Source organism: Engraulis encrasicolus, chromosome 1 (assembly GCF_034702125.1).
Source record: "Engraulis encrasicolus isolate BLACKSEA-1 chromosome 1, IST_EnEncr_1.0, whole genome shotgun sequence".
NCBI lineage: Eukaryota > Metazoa > Chordata > Actinopteri > Clupeiformes > Engraulidae > Engraulis > Engraulis encrasicolus.
In genome coordinates, this window is record NC_085857.1 from 27,657,606 (window position 1) to 27,679,108 (window position 21,503).

At 42.7% G+C, this 21,503-nt stretch overlaps 2 protein-coding genes across 5 annotated transcripts in view; one reads left to right on the forward strand and one right to left on the reverse strand.

The window, feature by feature from the left end:
- kif16ba (kinesin family member 16Ba) overlaps window positions 1-3,885 on the forward strand; it is a 64,871-nt gene extending 60,986 nt beyond the window's left edge. For all 4 annotated transcript variants that reach the window (XM_063199509.1, XM_063199518.1, XM_063199526.1 and 1 more), the window contains 2 exons: window positions 282-365; window positions 1,537-3,885. In XM_063199509.1, coding sequence (XP_063055579.1) covers window positions 282-365; window positions 1,537-1,698 — 246 coding nt within the window. In that variant the 3' untranslated portion in view covers window positions 1,699-3,885. The remainder of the gene's footprint in view (window positions 1-281; window positions 366-1,536) is intronic.
- A 269-nt stretch (window positions 3,886-4,154) lies between these two features.
- On the reverse strand, window positions 4,155-21,503 carry ndufaf5 (NADH:ubiquinone oxidoreductase complex assembly factor 5). The gene is made up of 11 exons (XM_063199547.1): window positions 21,021-21,503; window positions 20,691-20,731; window positions 20,478-20,541; window positions 19,958-20,005; window positions 19,705-19,808; window positions 19,157-19,196; window positions 17,684-17,881; window positions 15,539-15,599; window positions 14,425-14,508; window positions 7,880-7,962; window positions 4,155-6,653 (listed from the first exon to the last, which is right to left on the reverse strand). The coding sequence occupies exons 1-11, from the start codon at window positions 21,330-21,332 to the stop codon at window positions 6,561-6,563; spliced, it is 1,128 nt and encodes a 375-aa protein (XP_063055617.1). The 5' UTR covers window positions 21,333-21,503; the 3' UTR covers window positions 4,155-6,560.

Consider the following 21,503-nt stretch of genomic DNA (forward strand, 5'->3'; position numbering starts at 1 on the left):
CACAGGAGGGAATTACAATTCAAAGAAAGCGTCTCAGACGGACGGACGGACGGACATACCCTCTAATAGAGATGCTAGGACGCATCTAAAAAGCAATGATGGTGACCTGCAGTTACCCTCTCCAGTATCCATGGTGACCCTCAGCCGTGGCCTAATGGTTAGGGAGGTGGCAAGGCACCTAACCCCACAGTGCTCCAGGGCCTGTAACCAAAACCCTGTAAATAACTGTTGGATAAAAGTCAGTTACGTGTAATATTAATGTAATGTAATTCCTGTCACAGCTTGGTGCCCTCGAGTTCCCGCCAAAGAAGCTGTTTGGTAACCGTGATGAGAGGATGGTGTCTGAGAGGCGGAGCCTTCTGGAGGTAGGCCTAATTCAGTTTCTCTTGCCTTTATCTTATTCTATCCTATACTGCATACATATAAAATGAATACATTATTTTTTATGATTTTATAATGACTGGCATTTTGTTTTATTTTTAGCTTTAGGAACCATTTATATTCTGCCTTAATCTTATTCTGATATAAAACAAGTTACTTTTCTTTTTTTCATTTTGAAAATATTTGTTATATACATATTTTTTTGTATTGGATTATGATTTTGATATATTTGTCATACTCTCTTATTTGAGGAACTAGTCAAAGTGTAATGGTTTGATGCACTCATCAATTTGTCACATTTTCCCTCTTTGACCTTTTGCAAATGTGTGCTGTGGCACCCCCTTACCTGTTCACCCAATCTGGCCCTGACGAATATGCATCCTCACGTACACAGACCTTTTTTTCGGACCCGATGTTTGCATCTCCTTTACACGCGCTCTCTACTGTATTTGTACTCGTACTTCATACATTTTCATTCTACTGTGCTATTGTGACTTTTTTTTCTGTCATTCATTTCAAATATTCTTCGCCCACCTTCTCTTCTCTTCTCCTCTCCTCTCTGTCATTCATTTTTTCTCTCACACACACAAACAAAATATTTTCTGACCTGGCTCTCATTCTGTGTCCACCCCTCTCATCCTTTCTTTCAACCGCCTGCCCTACTCCCTTCCGTCCTACGCCCTCTCCTCCGATTCTCCTCCAACCCTTTGCTCCTCTCCCCTCCTCCCCTTTGTTCTCCTCCCCTCCCCTCCTCCACCTCTCCTCCTCACCTCCTCCCCTTTGCTCCTCTCCCCTCCTCTCCTTTGCTCCTCTCCCCCTCCTCCACCTCTCCTCCTCTCCTCCTCCCCTTTGCTCCTCTCCCCTCCTCTCCTTTGCTCCTCTCCTCCTCCCCTTTGCTCCTCACCTCCAACCCTTTGCTCCCCCTCACCTCCTCCCCTCCTCCCGTTTGCTCCTCTCACCTCCTCCACCTCTCCTCCTCCCCTCCAACCCTTTGCTCCTCTCCCCTCCTCCACCTCTCCTCCTCCCCTTTGCTCCCCCTCCCCTCCCCTCCTCCACCTCTCCCCCTCCCCTCCTCCACCTCTCCCCTCCTCCCCTTTGCTCTCTTCACCTCCTCCCCTTTCCTCTCTCTCCCTCCTGCCTCTCTTCTCCCCTCAGCGCTACCTGAGGAACTTCTTCCGGGTCATGATGTCCCCGTCGTCCTCCTCCCCTCTGCGGGCGCAGGAGGACGGTGTGCACCTCTCCAAGCACGCCATCTGCGACATCTCCCCCTTCTTCAAGAAGGGCGTCTTTGACTACAGCAGCCACGGCACCGGCTGAATGAAAAAACGAGAGAGAGAGAAGAAAGAGCCAAAGAACGAGTGAAAGATTGACCCCTTTCTCTGCTGCCTTCCATCTCCTCCTCCTCCTCCTCCATCCCTGATCCTTTCCTGCCCCCCCTCCCTCCCTCCAACCCCTCTCCTTGTCCTCCTCCCTTCAAACCCTTGGAACGACAACGAAGAACGGAGAGATGGACATCTCCCCTTTCTTCAAGAAGGGCGTGTTCGACTACAGCAGCCATGGCACCGGCTGAATGAAAAAACGAGAGAGAGAGAGAGAGAGAGAGAGAGAGAGAGAGAGAGAGAGAGAGAGAGAGAGAGAGAGAGAGAGAGAGAGAGAGAGAGAGGATAGAAGACAGAAGACGACGAGAGACAGAGAAGAAAGAGCCAAAGAACGAGTGAAAGATTGACCCCTTTCTCTGCTGCCTTGCTTCCATCTCCTCCTCCTCCTCCATCCCTGATCCTTTGCTCCCTCCCACCTCCTCTCCTCCCTAAATGCAACCCCCCTCCTTGTCCTCCTCCCTTCAAACCCTTGAACGCCAACGAAGGATGGAAAGATGGACATGAGCCAAAGAACGAGTGAGTGTGCAAGAGAGAAAGACAGAGGCAGGAAAAGGAAGGAAGACGAGGTGCAGAAGGGTAAAAAAAGAAAGAGAGAAATATACAGCCTTGAGATGGTCATGAGTGGGAAACAGCTGGAAGAAGAAAATGAAAAAAAAAACAAACCAACAAAAAAACGAAGGATTGGAGAAGAGAGTAAATGAATGATGGGAGAAAAAGAGGTATATTAAAGAACAGTGTGTGCCTTCCTTTGGGATATAATTAGATATCGCCTGAGGGGGATAACAGTATGAGCAGTCCATCTGCAGTCCTGGGGTTCGTTTCTCGAAAGCGTAGTTGTTAGCCAGTTAGCAACTTGGGGTAGTTGGCAATAGAAAATTGCATTGCAAACAACCGGGTAGCTAATGTAGTTAGGAACTTTGGTTTCGAGAAATGCACCCCAGATATCTATAGTTGGTGTGAGATCACCAAGTAATTGATGCGCAACATCTTCCATTGATCAACATTGTCCGTTTGATTGAAAGAGACAAAGAGGAGAACTAGACAAGAATTGCAATCCCTCATGAATGCATCCTTTAAAATGCATTCTTCATGACTTTTCTCCACCGTCATAGGATGCTAAGCTTTATGCAAATATTTGCTAAGAAATTGTACTTTTTTCTGCAATGAATCATGTTGACCTCAGATCTTTAGGGATTTTATTTGGACGTATCCAAGTATTAGAGCTAAGAATTGTGATATATGTAGCACTCCATAGCCATCATAGTCAGCGCTGGACTGGGACCAGAAACCGGCACGGGCATTTTGGTATAGACCAGACCAGAGATTCTTTAAGTATATAGAGATATGCCAACATAATAGGTTTCTATGGGCACCTAATGTGACCAGGTTCCGGTCTGCCTAAAAGGGCGTGTCATAATGCTCCTAGCATTGAATAGAATAGTCCTTAGGTCTGCCTAGGTCTGTCTAAAGGGGGATTTCCCCCCCTCCCCCTTGCAATAATAGAACCCGGAAACAATGGGCCTATGGAACCTCTCTCTCTCTACTCTCTCTGACCAGACCCTCACCGCCTCACCCATACTACAATTATGATGGGCTCAGTCCACTGTATATTAATGGGGCACAGACGGACCACCCTATCTAAATTGCAGACCTGTCTGTAAGGGGAAATTGGAAAGCAGACAAAAATACACAAAAAATTGACCCCTGATGACTATTAGCCTACCGGGAAAATGCCCTGTATGCCAGATTACCAGTCCAGCCCTGAACAAAGTTCTCAGATCATTTTGGCTGCTACCAAAAATGGTGCCAGTACTGCACGTTATGAGATCCTATGGTTTTGACAAATATCGAAATATCATCAATGTACAGACCAGTGACTTGTCAAATCATGCCTCATAATAACGGAAAAGTTCAGAACTTGGGGGAAACAAATAAACAAACAAAAAAATTGTTCCCCCTCAGAAGGAAAGCCAGTTGCTGCTGCTATTCTTGATCGTGGTTGTCATACTGAAAAAATATGATCCCAAATAGAAAGGCACTGTTCCTTACCTGTACCTTACCAGTAGTAGGCTATGCGAATGCTTAATTTTGTGCAATAATAAAACATTGGTTTATATCAACTTCATACTATAAAATAATTAAAGTAAGGACATTTGGTAAGTACACTCTACTTCACAAAATAGCAGTGCCAGTGTTTTATATATAAAGACATATTAGTAGTAGTGTGGTGTATTTTCACAGAGAATAACGCACACGGAGACAGTCAGCCCTTTTGCTGTGAGTTGTGTCTTTACTTCAGGTTAAGCAGGAAGCAACATACAGGTGTCAGGTGTTCCTTAATTAGACTTCCCAATTATCCAAACCCCAATCACGTTTTAATACATCACAAGTAGTATTATTATTAGTGTCATACAACCATCTGAAATACAACTTATCAAGGGTTTAATAGACCAGGGATAGTTCTGTTTTTAACACTAGTCACAAGTTCTGTTTTGACACTAAACACAAGCCACTTCTGTAATAATCACGTTTCTCAATGACCAGTAAACAGCCCTCCATTTAGTGCTGTTACTGCCTTGGGCATCAGCCAATGTTGTCTCCAGTTGTCGGGGTGGAAGAGGAGGGATTATGGTGCATTCTTTTGAAACTTAGATTGTCGGATACCCAGATCTCCGCCTCGGGAAAGTGCAAAAGAACGGGTACTCAACTCAGGGTTCCGAAACTCAAACTCCGAGTTTGTTTAACATTAGTGTTTTCAGACATTTGTATTCTCCCCAGCTGTTGCAATAGAATGCATTTACAGCGGTTATCGGGAGAACAACCTCGGGTCTACCGACAGCCGAGTTTCAAAAGAATGAGTTATTACAACACCAGATGCCGTGTTCACGTTTTTTGGTATCGCCAGATCTTGGGCACTGCCATCTTGTTTCCGCCATCTTGTGTTTTTCATAGATGTTGAAGCAGAGAATTTGCACACATCAGTGACTGGACCAAACAAAAGACAACTTGAAGGAAATAATAATAATAAATGTCCGCAACACTGTTCTATGCTCCCAAATGTTAAATGGCACAACGTTTAATATGTGGGAGCGTAGAGCAGTGTTGCGGACATGTATTATTTCCTTTCAGCCTTTTGGTATAGCCAGACCAGGACTCTGTTTCTCTACGGTGTCGTTGCTAAATAGTTAGCAACTTAGTTAGTTAGTAACTTAGTTAGCAACGACACTGTTGAGAAACGGGTTCTGTCTTGTTCCGGTGTCCTGCGTTTTTCATAGATGTCTTCACCACCACCTACCACCCTGCATCACAGACTGATGGCAGTGTGCTACCGCGACACAGATAACGCATTGTGGCATCTAGTGTTCTGTATCCATGGGCGGTTCTAGACAAGTGCCCGGGTGGCCCAGGGCCGCTGACGATTTCCTCCAGACCCCTGTTGTGGCCCCTGTGCTGAACAGCCAATGACTGCAACATGATATACATTTTTGTACATTATATATTCATAACATTAAAAATGTATCTCTTTTGCCAATGTATGTGCCCCCCTGAAAAAAATAATGGTACCACCGCGGCCCCCCTGGAAGTTTTGGTCTAGAACCGCCCCTGTCTGCATCTATTAAGAACAGGTCTTCCAAAGCCTCAGTCTTGAAAAAGCCATCGTCTATGATGACTGTTGATCCGACTCAAACAAATAATGTACTGTAACTGTTGATTTTAATGAACACCGGATTAGAGGTTCACTAGGTCCATTGCTAGCAGGAATGCTAACTTCAGTTTTTATGGGTAAGGTTATATTCACTTTGTTCATTCTCAAAACAAACACATTTCACCAAATCGTACGTGCACTTCTTGTCTGTGTATCCACGTACAGCTTTTTTTCCCCTTTATGTCAAAGCCATACTCACAGAATGTATATTTGAAAAGGAGTACTTTGGGAGAAAGTATTCGGCTTGTTGAATGCATGTATGTACCGTAAATCACAGGTGATGACGGTATAAAGGGATTTTTTTTCCTTAAAAAAAGCACTTTTCAGTTCGTTTTTGGTTTAATGGAGACTTGTTACTTGTACGATAGTCTTTAAATACATGAAAACACGGCCTGAGTTTGTTTATTCACGGATCATTATTATCACTATGAATTTGTGCTTTGTTTTTGTTTAGATGTGTACATTTAGCTATAAATACTTCACTTTATATGTGTGTTTTTTTAAATACCGTTTCATACAACATTGGGTATTATTGATGTGTACATTTTAAATCATTGGTTGTACATAGTGCTCTGCATTAATTATTAATTAATGGATTTTCACAACAGAAGCCACACATTTGTATATCTGCTGTTAAAAACATTGTAGTTTCATTAAAAAAAGAATACTGGTCATTTCTTTTTTTGGTCATTGTACTTTTAATTTAGCCGTCAACAGCTCACAAGTTTCAGTTTGATATTACACTTCGTACTGTACATTTGATGAGCAAATATGGTATGCATTCCTAAAAATACATTATAGTGTGTACTCACACAAACACACCGTAAATCAATAAAGGCATAGACACGCTCAGACTTTCCAACACTCTCACACTCTCACTCAAACTCACAGTCACGCAAGCACGCACGCACGCACGCGTGCACACGCACACGCACACGCACGCGCGCACACACACACACAGTCCATTTCAATGGCCTCTCCTTGTACTTGTCCTAAAGGGGTGTTCACCTGACGTCACACGGATCCTGGAAATGTACAGGCTTGATGCATCTTACTCTACTGAACGATGTGCACACATGTGCACCACACTCTCTCTACGAGCCCTGTTGTGGTCCTGGTGGTCCTTTGCCGATCTTGGACAGGTCTGCGAAGGAGACGTTGGCAGAGCCCCTCTGGGCAGGTTTGGCCTGCAATACATCCGAGCACACCACACATTAGTGCAAGCATAAACATAATACAACATACAGTATATAACTAGATGGCCCCTTTTGGTATAGTGTACATAATGTGTAACTAGATTTCATTCCCACAGAAAATACTAAATGTCGGCTTGCACGTGATGTGAAACTTAGGAGAATCAAGGGACTGTAGTCAATGTAAAGGGTACTGTAAACAGACCTTTTCAAGATTTTACCAATTGGCAGATGATAGTGCAAGCAAGGCCAGGAGTATTCTGACAGTATAATATGTGCTTTTCTTGTCAATGTAGCAAATACACGTAACTGCTGAATTTGAATGGAAGTAACGAATCTACATGTGTTTGGAGGTTTTGCAGTCGGACAGTGAGTGAGTGTGTACTGAGGTTTCAGACTGTGGTCAAATCAGTAGTCCCGAACACACCAGAAGAGACAGAAGCTACAAAGAGCCGCTCATCTGTTTTCAGAACAAGATAAGAGCGACAGACCATTCTGATATTCCATTTGGCTGAGGCAGCTGTTGCCGAGCCGCATCACAGCTTATATGCATAATAATATTCGCTGAAGTTCAACTACAAACCCCAACTCCGGTGAAGTTGGGACGTTTGGTAAACAGTGAATAAAATCAAAATGCTATCATTTTCAAAACATTCAATCTATTCATTAGATGGAGAATAGTGAAAAGAAAACATATTAAGTGTTGTCTTTTGTTTTGTTTTTAGTCTTCCTCGGCATTTGCTGCCATTTATTGTCCCCGTCCCAACTTATTTGAGACGTGTTGGATTTATCAAATTAGAAATGAGTACATATGTCCCCCAAAACAATATTTTTTCTCGGTTTTAACACTTAATATGTTGTATTTTCACTATTCTCCATCTAATGAATAGATTGAATGTTTTGAAAATGATAGCATTTTGATTTTATTCACTGTTTACCAAACGTCCCAACTTCACCGGAGTTGGGGTTTGTACAAACATATGTATTACTTTCATTATGTCTAACTGTTTAACTCAACACTTTAGATTTTCTTTTGCCTTAGGTAAAAGATAAAACTTTTACATGTCTTGACATGTTTTGACGTTATTAATACTGTTATGACGTTTATCGCTTTTGAATCTTTTGTCGCCAGCTCCTCCATACAAAAGTCAAATCCTTCCGTCGACGTTGTCGCTCTAGTTGCTTTTAGCGGGTTTGTGCCATTAGATTCTAGCGGTTACCTGTGACTCGTGGGGCTTCCAGCCAATCATGTGCAGGATATCAAAGGTAGCGGGCACCGTGCCGTCCTCGTTCCCGTACATCTCTGTGTGGGGGAGCCAATCAGGTAGAGACAAGAACTATTAGTGATCCTGAAGGAAATGAAAGTCTCTGGCAGCTTACATACATAAATATTATACACAAATACACAAAAATCTAATACACATTATTGCAAATTATTCATAGGCTATGGACGAATCAGAATACACTCATGAATCACCAGTGCACTAGTTACTGGGTAGTGTTTAACTTTTTTTTTGTTAGTGTAAACAACGTTTTTTGCTAGGTACAAGTTGATTATTCACTTTTGGATGCAAACATGCACCCGTGTAATGACTGTAGACTCATGCACATATGGATATGTCTTCATCATTTTACTTCAAAGAGGGACTAAGATTTCTAAATGGGGAAACATGCTGCACTATTTTGTTTAAAGGCTGTGCATTTTTTTCACATTGCAAACAAAGGTGATTATCTAACAATTGATATTACCAATCAAACTTTCTTTATTCTTTAAAAGAAGAAAAAATGTTTATCTGTGTGAGGTGATTAAAAACCACATCCTAACAAGAATTGCTAAAATTTTAAACAGTAATGAACAATGGAAGCAAAGTTTAAACACGTTGACAAAAAGATCACAATTATTTGTGCTTTAAAAATAAATGTTACACCTTTTCTGTGTGGGTCACATGTTAAATCATATTTAAATAACTGTAGCAATTATTCAGTAGCTTTTAAAAGAAAATGTGACAAAATCTTGGCCCATGTCTTTTGCCTGGGGGCACAGTTCAATTACATTAAGACTGTAATGTTCAGCTGTCTTAGAATGGGAGGGAACCTTGAACTTCTTTAGGTCAAGTGGACAAAGTTTAATGGAGTTGATTCCAAGAATATCATTCAGCAATTTAAAAAGGATGTGGGTGTGTGTGCGTGCTTGTGCTTGCGTGTGTGGGTGTGTGCGTGCGTGTGTTGAGGAAGGCACAATGTAGTCATAGTGAAACAGGATTATGATTCATCAGCTTTGTTCGAAACTGATTAAATAAGGCTACATGTACGGTATGACATCAAGATGAACCTCCCTCCCTTTAAAAAAAGAGTTTTAATCAATTTGCATAAACTTGAAATCCTTGGCTGGCTATTGGCAAAGACCTAGACATCCCTCCTCACTATATCGCTAATAGGGGACCCACTGACAGCTTTTGATGGGCCCAGGACAAAGTCTTCTGAAAGGGCCCCCAATCCAATACATACAATGTAATGGATTGGAAACCCAGTTCTGGGGGCCCCCTCTCTCCCTGATCCCAGGACAACTGAACCCCTTGCCCCCTGTAGCAACCCAATGTAAGTAGGCTGCTGGATGTGAGTGCCCGGATATCCGCCCGAGTATTTGCATGCATTTGCATTCATTTCCGCCATCAGGAATGCTTTGCGGTACCACAGCTACCCTATGTGAGTCGCGCTGTGTCGCCTGACTGTCCCTTCTATAATATGATTGTAGCCTACCGTAACTCGGCCTCGGTCCCCGCGGCAAATATCCACCACACCACCACGGGTCCTCTGGTGTGTTACCGTTTTAGGATCTTTTTTTCATATCCAATACTTGCACATTAAGAGTGACAATTCCATCATGGATGTTTAAACGATATGTGCGAATGCAGTCGTTGAATTTAGGGTGGCCAAACCATGCCATGTCACGAAGAACGTGCATCACATTATTTAAACAGCTCGTGTAAACAGTTATCCTGAGTGCCCGTGTCTTTTTGGAGATCGGAGGCTTGATTAGCAAAGATATGGGAGAGAAATTAGTTGTGCGTGCGCACACGTCTGCACAATATCCACCGGACACGAAGTTACTGGCTCCAATATTTCAGCGTCCCGCTTGATTCTGTACTGACACTTTTAAGTTTACGTAGCACAATCAAATGGATAGGCTATGTCTAAATTATAGGCTATAGTCTCCAATGTGCCTTGTTTCACGTGTTCTTGGCATCAATCTGCACAATAGGCCTATGCGGCACTTTTCGAGGGCTACATTTAGACCGGGTAAAGTATCGAGCATGGTCTGTCCCTTCAATAATATTAAGAGTGTCCCGTAACAACTCGGTCTCGGCCCCCGCCGCAAGTATCCTCCACCACGAAGGTCCTCTGATGTTGTGACCGTTTTAGGATATTTTCATATAATACAGAAATAAGAGCGTGCGCGCGCGCCTCTGACTGTATCTAGACACGGAGGGAGAATGGCTCCAATATTTATATTCAGCGCCCAGTTTAATTCTGCACTGACACTTTTAAATGTTATGCCCAGATATTCTTTTAACTTGTTGGATATCCTGATATTATGTTTCACTAATGTAAGGAGTAAAACTCAGAAACTTCCCGGGTGCTAGCATTTAGACTGGGTAAACTCGTGACTTTAATGCCTTCCGAAACGGGCTATTCCAGTGTCTATTTTAGACTATAGCCTTGTGCAAAACTTTTTATTTAACATTGCGAATGGGCAGGATGATTTGCTTAGACACGCACGTGCTTCAGAGCAGCTAGAACTGTGCAAGGTGACTGCTGCAGTTTTCAGCTCAGTCCTCCTGGATAATAAACACAATGCCGACGAGAAAGCAACGCCGTTATCTTTTGATGAATTCCCTGTGGGTGCCCGGTTGAGATCAGTTTAATTTTCACACCCAAATCAATTCGGTTTTAAGTTATAATTTCATTGTATACTTTATTATTATTATTTTGATGTCACAGGGCCTATTCTTTTGATTGGGAGATCAAGGAACTTTCTGGTGTCGCCGAAACGGCGATGTGCGGTGGGCTCTTTACGCACCTATGTCCCTTCCATCTTCAGTCAGACTCAAATCGGACCGAAATCAAGTAGCTGAGGTTAAACTGTCGTAAATACACGACCGAACGCGAGTAGCTGAGGTAAAATAGACGTAAATACTCGGGCGGATATCCGGGCACTCACATCCGGCAGCCTACTTACATTGGGTTGCTACACCCCCTACTATCCCCCAACTTCCCTGTCGCTATTGCTAATAATGACAATGCGGCATGCTGAGGCACAGAGGGTGTCACCCATCTTTTTACAATGCCAAATTGTGTCGCCAAGGTGACGTGTGGAACACTCGAGCAATGTTCTATCATAATAAGGCTACACCATCACCAGAGAGTGTTGAGGTGGGGAATCTAATCTACAACCAAGACCCGTGTAGTCACGGTGCGTTCCACATGCAGGGTCATTTGAGATGGCAATTATTCTCAGTTATTGCCTATTCAAACGCAAAGATGGTACAGATATCCCACGTCCTCCCCAGCATGTGTTGTGACGTGCCACTTCTTAGAAAACATGGCTGCACAATAGGGGGGTGGGTGGGTGTCATCAGGGCCGTTTCAAGGTATTTGGGGGACCTAGGCAAAGAAGGACTTGATGGCAGGGCTAGACTGGGATAAATAAAAAAAATCCACTGGACTTGGCTTAAAAAAAACCCTGGGTCAGGCATTTTCAGCAGAGACGACATTAAAGTAATATAATATGATCTATATTGACTGCAACAGACGAAAGGCTTCATTTACATCTCTGTAGTGGCATGGCAACTGATACCATTGAGGGGGAGGCCAGGCCAAAAATCACAAACAGGCCACCAGCATATGCTCTGTATGCCATATGGCCAGTCTAGCCGTGCTTGGTGGCAAACGTATTCATGATTGTGTAAAGTGTTTCTCAACTGGTGGGCCGGGACCCAAAAAGTGGGTTGCACTGTACACTGTGTATTGGGTGGGTCGCGAAGCTGTAGTGTAAAAATGTGTCGATTAGCTGTTTCATTGACCGTCACAAATTTGAAACAATGGCATTGAATAAATGGCTGTGATGTCGACATGGTTTATACTCCTCATTGACATGTTCTATGTCAGCATGCGATGCAAATGCAGATGCAGATTATTAAATGTATGGATACATTTCTGATAATTATTTGAAGATTACGACGGCGAGATTTCGATCACTGTGGCATCATTGCAATTAAGTCAATGACTGAAAAGTGCAAAGTTGACATACAAGAACAGTCAGTCATCACCCCTCTTAGATAGATGGGTTGGGGGGGCCCTAGGCAATTTGCCTAGTTTGCTTGTCTGGCTGTGACAGGCCTGGGTGACATAATCTTGTCATGCGAGGGCCAACCATAATGAGCCCACCAACTGTGCACACGTCAGACAGTGATGCACAATCAATTCAGTACGTATTTCCACTTTGCTCCCATATGCATGATGAACTACAACCAAATACATTGCTTTTGCCAATCTTCCATCTCTGATCATTACGCAACTAGTTAACGTCATGCTGCCAAACTAAAGAGTATGTACACATATCACTCATACACAGAGTGAATCCAGAACTGATTCTCTGATTCGGTTCATTGAAGGCTTTTTAACTTTACCAGCAGTGTGTCTTTGGAATCTTTGGCAGACCTTATCAACATCCACAACTGGAGCTAAGTCTGACCATAATTTTAAGCAACTTTATTTCCTTGAGCCAAAGTGCACTTGCCTAGAAAAAAGTGAAGCAGTACTCGTCCATGACCAGCATTCCTTAGTGAACAGTTGTTTTTTTTAGCACAAGAACTGATTCTCACTTTGCTCCCATAAGCATGATTTCCTACCAAGTATATTGCTTTGCCAATCCATCATCTCTGATCATTACGCAACAAGCTAATCTCCTGTTGCGAAGCAGTATGTACGCACGTCACTCATTAGTCCAAATCTATAACTGATTCTGAATTTGCTCCCATAGGCATGACCATATTCCAAATACGGCGTCTTGGTCATTACACATCAAGCCAATATGCAAATATGAGACCACAAAGTGTACACACATCCACCGTACACAGTTAAGACAGAAGCAGTGTTGCCAGATGTACGATAATTATCCTATTTGTACCATACTTTGTTTTGTCCATTTTGTCCTCTGTATGATCAAAAAAACATGATGTACGATGATTTCAGAGTTGTCATTCAGTTCATTTTGATGCCTTGAAACAACAATTTGGGTCTTGTACGATAATTTCCTCCCAAATAGCCCCCAAAAACAATGTACGATAATTATCGTATTTGTACCATACTTTGTTTTGTCCATTTTGTCCTCTGTACGATCAAAAAAAAAAACATGATGTACGTTGATTTCAGAGTTGTCATTCAGTTCATTTTGATGCCTTGAAACAACAATTTGGGTCTTGTACGATAATTTCCTCCCAAATAGCCCCCAAAAACGATGTACGATAATTATCGGATTTGTACCATACTTGGTTTTGTCCATTTTGTCCTCTGTACGATCAAAAAAAAAAAACATGATGTACGATGATTTCAGAGTTGTCATTCATTTCATTTTGATGCCTTGAAACAACAATTTGGGTCTTGTACGATCATTTCCTCCCAAATAGCCCCCAAAAACGATGTACGATAATTATCGTATTTGTACCATACTTGGTTTTGTCCATTTTGTCCTCTGTACGATCAAAAAAACATGATGTACGATGATTTCACAGTTGTCATTCAGTTCATTTTGATGCCTTGAAACAACAATTTGGGTCTTGTACGATCATATCCTCCCAAATAGCCCCCAAAAACGATGTACGATAATTATCGTATTTGTACCATACTTGGTTTTGTCCATTTTGTCCTCGGTACGATCAAAAAAACATGATGTACGATGATTTCAGAGTTGTCATTCAGTTGATTTTGATGCCTTGAAACAACAATTTGGGTCTTGTACGATCATTTCCTCGCAAATAGCCCCCAAAAACGATGTATGATAATTATCGTATTTGTACCATACTTTGTTTTGTCCATTTTGTCCTCTGTACGGTCAAAAAAACATGATGTACGATGATTTCAGAGTTGTCATTCAGTTCATTTTGATGCCTTGAAACAACAAATTGGTAAATTGTACGATAATTTCCTCCCAAATAGCCCCCAAAAACAATAATATTGAGGTTTTGCTACGATACTTCAGCATTTTCCATCTGGCAACACTGGACAGAACTGATTAGGTCTTTTCCCATAGGCAGCATCAGCTGCCAAATATCCTAATCTGCCAATCTGACATCTTCGGTCATTACTAGTACTGTTAGGCGATCAAAAAAACAATCTAATTAATAGCGGAATTTGTAATGAATTCATTACTTTTGTACAATGTGGCCATTAGCAGAGTAATTCATTAATGTAATTAACGTGATAAAGTGACAGCCCTAGTCATTATATGATATGCTAATATTATGCTAGTAGCATCACGTTGCCAGGCAACCTCACCCGTGTAAATGGCTCCCGCCACTAGCAAGCCATTTCTGTGACTGTTCGGGCTCCTGTTCAGGAAGTGTTGCAACATGTCCGGGTTTTACCAGAATGTCATGGTTTTAAATAGTCTGTTCGGTGGCGTGGTGGGGGTATTTTGTCAGGCAAAGGGGGCAACCCCACTCAAAAGCAACTAAAACTATCAGCCATTGAAATGTAACCTCACCCTTGTAAATGGCGGCCGCTGCTAGCAGCGTGTCTCTGTGGATGATGGGTCTCCTGGTCCATGCACAGTTGCTCTCTCCCATACCTGAAAGCACAACACATGTCCGCTGTCATCATGTCTATAGTGATGATTGCTGTTGCTGATATCGACTTCTTCGTCGTAATTGTCGTCATCATCATCATCATCATCATCATTCTGAAAATGATAGGCCACTGCAAAAGACCTAATCTTCACACTTGCCACATACTGTACAATACATCTAGCAATTATTATTTCATGCTTCCTACTCATAAACAGCTACTCTTCCCCCATTCCTTAAAGACCAGGATGATTAAACTAGTAGATCACAACATGTGGTCATACAGTACATTCATTACATTACATTGTATTTGGCAGACGCTTTAACCAAAGCGACTTTCAAAAGAGGACATAATCAAGCCAACATCACAAGCAAATACAAAGTGCACAGGAGATATACAGAACAACAAGTGCAGTTGCAAAGAGGGGTTAGTTTTTTTTTTTTTTAAGAGTAAATAACGAGTACACACACACACACACACACACACACACACACACACACACACACACACACACACACACACACACACACACACACACACACACACACACACACACACACACACACACACAAACAAACTAAACTAAACTAAACTAAACATCATGTCAGGAGTCTGCCCTGCGGCAAGGCCAGTTCAAGCATTAGTCTAGTAGATTCTCTCGAAAGAGGATCATTCATCTTGGATCCATACAGCATACCTGATACAATACATCTGTCCTCTCACTAATCACACACGTTCAACACGTATTGTGTGTGTGCGCACGTTCGCGTGTGGATGGAGGGCTGTGTCGTGTTTGTGATATGACTGTTTGGTTATGCCTGCGTTATGGTTATGCCTGCGTTATGGTTGTGTGTGTGTGTGTGTGTGTGTGTGTGTGTGTGTGTGTGTGTGTGTGTGTGTGTCACTTAACCACCATTTTTTTTTTTTTAGTTCACATTCCTGAACAGTTTACCTTTTACCGTTTAACCTTTCACCATTTCAAAAAATTCTTGTGCGTGCCGTGCGTGCATTCAGTTCATATTTAAGCCGCTTACCTTGTAAGTCTCTCATCACCTCAAACATTCCTGGGTAGTGAACCTGGATTTCATCAATGTCCTGAAACAACAATAAAGAGAAGAGATTGGATGCAATCAGTGGCGGCGGTATAGGTGAGGCGAGCAGGGCATTTGCCCCTGGGCCCTGGTCCCTCCCGTATTGATAGTGGACACTCTATTATGACCTTGGCAGGTTGTATGGGGGTCCTATCAGTGTTTTGCCCAGGGGCCCACAGTGTGGAATTGTTCCGCCACTGAATGCAATCCTTATCAAAGATATCAGATGTTATCCAAACTTGCATCTGTAGGCACAGCATGATCCCTGTAACATGCTGGAGGGGCCAACAATAAAAATGGGATTGGATACAATCAAAGATTATCAGGAGATCAGATATTTTCGAATTATTATTATTATATATCAACATTTCATCAGTAGGCACACAGCTTGATCTCTTGAACCCAGGTCACCGATCTGCTCGTCGGATGCCAGACAAATCTCTGGCCAAACAAATCCCTGCTCATCAAATTTGCAAAGGCGAACAAAATTAGCCTGGGCGAAAGCTGACTGTTGACTCTGTCCAACAGTCTGGCGAAAGCTAAGAGGAATCTGTCTCCGTGGAGGGTAGGAGATAGTTTGATCTTACTCTGCCATTTAAATTCAATGGAGCTCCGAATTGAAATTAAAACCCATATTGTGCATTGTTATCATGATTGTTACGATACAGTGTCGCAAAAGCATACAAATAATAAAACAAAAAGTGTGAATAGTGCTACCTTAACCAATCCGTAACGGACTTCGGGGGTGAGTTCTGCGTCACCACTCTCAACTGTTTGCTGATTGGCTAAACAATGAGCGAACCGAGCTAGGAGGGTTTCGCCAGACTAGGTGCAAAGCCAAAATATTTGTTTGTTATCGTCAAGGTGGTCAATTTCTGTGCTCATGGGCTTTCTGTGTGAGATCAGTGTCAAACTTAACCTAGACCACAACCCATTCCTAACCCATCAGTGAGGAAAGTGCATTTGTGATCACCATAATGTTTGTGCCTGGACCCAAACCTTAAGGCGGATTCATACTTAGCGTTACTGGCGCTAACCTCCTTCATACCTCCCTCGCGACGATGGTGTGCGCTCAAAATGACGTCACACGCACCCTCCGCAAGATGGCGTGGCGCGAGGTCGTGCACCCCACATTTTTTGTAACTTGCCGTGCGCCACCAGCGACCATGCAGGTAGGCAGACAAAGCAGGAGTTGCGAAGAGAGGCTACAGCTACTGCAGGCTACTACAGAATGGACCCTGCATCATTTTGACGATAATAAAATGTCATTGAGAGTTATTTTATCTTCTCCCTTAAATGTTGTTCAGTGAAACAATTGTTTACTTTGTTCAGAAGCACGTTGTGTTTGGCGATCTATTTATAAATTCTGCAGCCAGAACAATGCTCTCACATGGTCTTGGAATGACCTGGTAATGTAGGCTACAACAAAAATCTATGTTTCATTGTGGTAAGTCATAAGTCAGACGTTCAGTAGCCCTACAGTAGCCGTGTTTGGCTTTCTATCTTTATACATCTGTAGAACTCACGCTGCGAGTTGCGAAAGATGCTGCCGTTTCTCTCATGAACAGCAGAGGGCACACTTCCGAAAATGCAAGCGAAAGCCTGTTAATGGCGCTTTTGACTATGAATGGTCTGCCACATTTTAATGGTTCTCGTGCCAAATGCGCCAAAGTGCGCACGTGAAGTATGCTGAGCCCTTTACCGTCAGTAAAGAAAAACGAAAAACGTTGAGTGGAGAAATGTCTGCTATTGCAAATTTTGGGTTCTTTCCAAATACTAACTCCATTACTCCCTTGTACTTGTGGCCTTGTGATGACGTCATTGATGGCAGAAGTTTAATTCAGTATCTTGCAAAAGTGCAATTCAAGTCATTTTCTCATTAGCAATCAGTACGTTGAATGGGGAAAAGTCTCCCAAAAGTTGATGTGGTTAGGTGTGTGTGTGTGTGTGTGTGTGTGTGTGTGTGTGTGTGTGTGTGTGTACCCACAGGTGTGTGTGAGTGCATGTGTGTGTGTCTGTGACTGTGTGTGTGCACGTGTGACTGTGTGTGCACTTGAGTGCGCGCACACGTGTGCCTTGTCCACTTACCACGGTGAGCATGTTGAACCCTGCCTGGCCCAGTAGGTTGCCCAGGTCGGTGACTGCGGTGTAGGGGGAGACGTGCGGAGAGAAGCCCCCCTCCCTCTCCAGCTCCGCCAGCTGCAGAGAGCAGCGCAGCTCATACAGCGTTTCACCGCCCACCATCGCACCGATGAAGACACCGTCAGGCTTCAGCACACGCTGGATCTGGGAGAAGGGGGCAGATGGAGGCCGAAACAAACAAATAAATAAATAAATAAATAAATAGAGAGAAAACAAGAAAGATCTGTTGTTGTTATTCATCAGCTCTTATCTTCCCGATGAAGACGCCGTCAGGCTTTAACACACGCTGGATTGAGAGAGAGAGAGAGAGAGAGAGAGAGAGCGAGAGAGAGAGAGAGAGAGAGAGAGAGCGAGAGAGAGAGAGAGAGAGCTGGGATGGATGGTGAAGCTAATTCAACTCAATGGCACCATCTGCTGGATACAAATGGAAATATATATTTCAATTGGGCATCTTACACCCCTTAACATAAACAGTTGCTGCCATTCCACAGTTGGAAACACAGACACAGTTGTTGTTTTTTTTTCTATAAATGTCAGACAGGCACTTTTGATCCGATGAGTTTTCTGCAGATTTTATTACTGCCCCAAGTGGAGCAGGAAACGTCTCAGCAAGAGACACCATTCTCCCTGGTATCTCTGGTCAAGAAGCCCACTAGCCTGTGGCATCGTTTAGCCTTTTATGGGCTCTTGGCTCAGCCAGGGCCAGATTCTTTACACATGCTAATTAGCCCGGCCCCACCTCAGCTGACAGGCCCTCACACAGACTAGCCCAATACTTAACACAACTGGAAAATATAGACACATACATATACATCCATATTATTTCCTACATATACATGTACATATAAGAATCTACATAAGAATCATATAAGAATAAAATTTAACCACACAGTCATAACCAACCACCATAGGCTGTGCCCAACAAGTGTGGGAGTTTAAATATTTGTATTTTTATTTTTGAGCCCACCCAATCTTTGACTCATAGCACTCCTTTTGCCAAGCAATTGACTTATTAAAGGGGTATGCCACTATTTTGGGGCTTAATACAGTTGAAATCGTTGGCCTAGGTTCATAAAGGTGGTAAAGTGTCAAGTTAAAAGAGGGAGCATCTCGCTAAGCTAGTGACATGCTAAAATGCTACACGGATCCATTGACTTTCACTAGCTTAGCGACATATTCCCTCTTTTAACTTGTCTTATAGCAAGACAACGGCTTACATGAAAAATAAGACACTTTACCACCTTTATGAACCCTGGCCAACGATTTCAACTGTATTAAGCCCCAAAATAGTGGCATACCCCTTTAAGGACCACAGTAATCTGTCCCATACATTCAGCACTCTTGTTCTCCATTGAATAATAGAAATATGCAACTCAATGTAACTCAAACTCACAGAAGGTCTGTAAGAGAATGCCGTACCTGTCGTAATGCCCCAGGAAGATCATTGACCCAGTGCATACTAAAACAAAGAAGAATGTGTGAAATATGTTAAAACTTAAAAAAAAAAAAACACTTTTCATCTAATTTCTGTCAGTGCCCCACCATACCAACTGATATTTTAAATGTAGAAGTGTATAAAGTAGACGTTATTCTTACTGGTGTAATTCCAACACTATTGCACAACCTTACATAGGTCATACAAAAGTTATTTCACTCTAACATAACGTCACCTTCTTAAAATAATCGCCTAAGTCATTTTTTTCCAGGTTTGTCAGGGAACACAAAAACTCCCTCAGAATGGGGGAGGACATGAGTTAGGCGAAAACGTGAACTTGACCAAAAAATGACTTAGGCGATTATTTTAAGAAGGTGACGATAATGAAGTAGATACACTGCAGGAGTGCTTCTACTTTTACTTATCATACACCACAGGTATAAAGTTACTGTCAAGGGTCATAGTCACCAAATTGTGATATAGTAATTCAGAGACTCTTATTGTAGGTACAGTATAATGACTATATTATTACCTCAGACTACTGACTACAAGGTCAAACGTGTTGTCCTTGAATGGCAGGAACTCCTCGTCTGCTTGGACACAGTGGGTAGGCATCTCACTCGGCCTCGTTTGCCTCTGAAATGGCACAAAGATAGTTTGAATGACTACGTGTGTCACTTGCTTACTGTACGATAGTGAAAGTTATTTTTCAGTTTCATTGATTAGTGGAGCACCTATTACCTTATGCCGCAATCTTTGCAACTGGAAATAAATATTTTACTCACCAGTGATGTGCTGCATATGTCTGTAAGGAAGAATTTTTCAACAATATCCTGCAACAGATGGAAAAAAACCCAATGGTTTCATGAATCAAGTAAGCACACTGTTATTACAGTCCTGTTAAAATTAAGTGTTATTGAAACATCTCATCAGAGCTCTGTGGTTGAAGCGGGAGTGTGTCTATGGTCCCACAGCCCATTGGTCCCACATCATTTAGACTTATAACATTTATTTTTAGGCCCATTGGTCCCACAGCACATTGGTCCCTCAGCATATTCCTGCTGCTCCTTGTTTCCACATTTCTAAGAATTTATTCAAATTAAGGCCCTATGTTCCTAAGGCAAATTCTCTTAGTTTACCCGGAAATGTGGGAACATGGAGTTGTAGAACATAGGCCTATACTTGAATAATTTCTTTAAAATGTGGGAACATGGAGCGGCAGGAATAAACTGTGAGGCCAATGGGTCGTGGAACCAATGGGCTGTGGGAACATAGAGCTGACCCTGTTGAGGGAGATAGCCATACCTTGCTCAAATGCTCTGCAATGTAACTTTTTCCACAGCCAACATCTAAAGCCAAGGGGAAGCTCCTGCAAGAGTCACATTATGGAATGGCAAAACAAAAATGACTGAATATGACTATGACGACTAATACAGATGTGCAGTCCATGAATGGTCTGGATTGAAATCAGAATGCTGTTTCAGATTAAAATCACATGATTGGGTGCAAGTGTGGTACCTGGCAACGTCGTAAACTCTGTCTGCCACTCTCAGTCCAATCTGTTCAGAAGCAAGCATTAGACAAAATGTCAATTTTCACCATTCTTAGCATGCATGCAATGGCACCACAGTGTGAACTTTAAATTAAAAAAAATATTTTAACTTGTGGTGTCTCACATTCTGTGGGCACAGGCTGCAGGGGTTGACTATTACTGTGTCTGTGGTTATAACTGTGGAATGGCAACAACTGTTTGTGTAAAGGGGTGTAAGATGCCTAATTGAAATTTACGTAGTATCAGATGGTGCCATGCATTATCAATCAGATGTCAATTTTTTCCCTCATCATTACCTCTGCTCTCAGGTAGTCGTACTTGTCAGTGTCGTGAAGCGAGGCTGCCCATTTCTTCTGTTGACGTTTCATGGCCCTGTCAAAGACATTCATCGCACCTCCTCCTGGTCTGCCTGACATGTGCCTGGCACATCTTAATAACCGATAATGCGACTTGGACAACGTTTGTCCAGGTTTCATGGGCTGGGTAGAGAAATCCCTGTGGCTGTGTCCTTCTGGGAGAGCTGTCATTCTTGCCATGCATGTCCTTAAAGTCTGACCAAAACAACCCTCGGCGAAAGCACGCTTACCGACCAGAGTGTACATGGCCATACACTCCCTCTCGCTCCAAAATATGTGGATAAAAAGGTCGTGGGGGAATTAAAATGTCTGCAAGTTGATCAGAGGCTGCCGATGCTGCTGGGCAAGAATTCCCACAACCTTTGTGTCCGACTGGAAGACCTTTCCGGGTAACAACAATGCGTGCTGTGGAACCTAAATTTT

Coding starts and splice junctions, on each gene's coding strand:
- ndufaf5 (XM_063199547.1), bottom strand. CDS start 21,332: ATGGCCATGTACACTCTGGTCGGTAAGCGTGCTTTCGCCGAGGGTTGT. Junction 20,542..20,690: donor AGAGTTTACGACGTTGCCAG/GTACCACACTTG, acceptor TGACTCTTGCAG/GAGCTTCCCCTTGGCTTTAG. Junction 17,882..19,156: donor TTCCTGGGGCATTACGACAG/GTACGGCATTCT, acceptor CCCTTCTCCCAG/ATCCAGCGTGTGCTGAAGCC.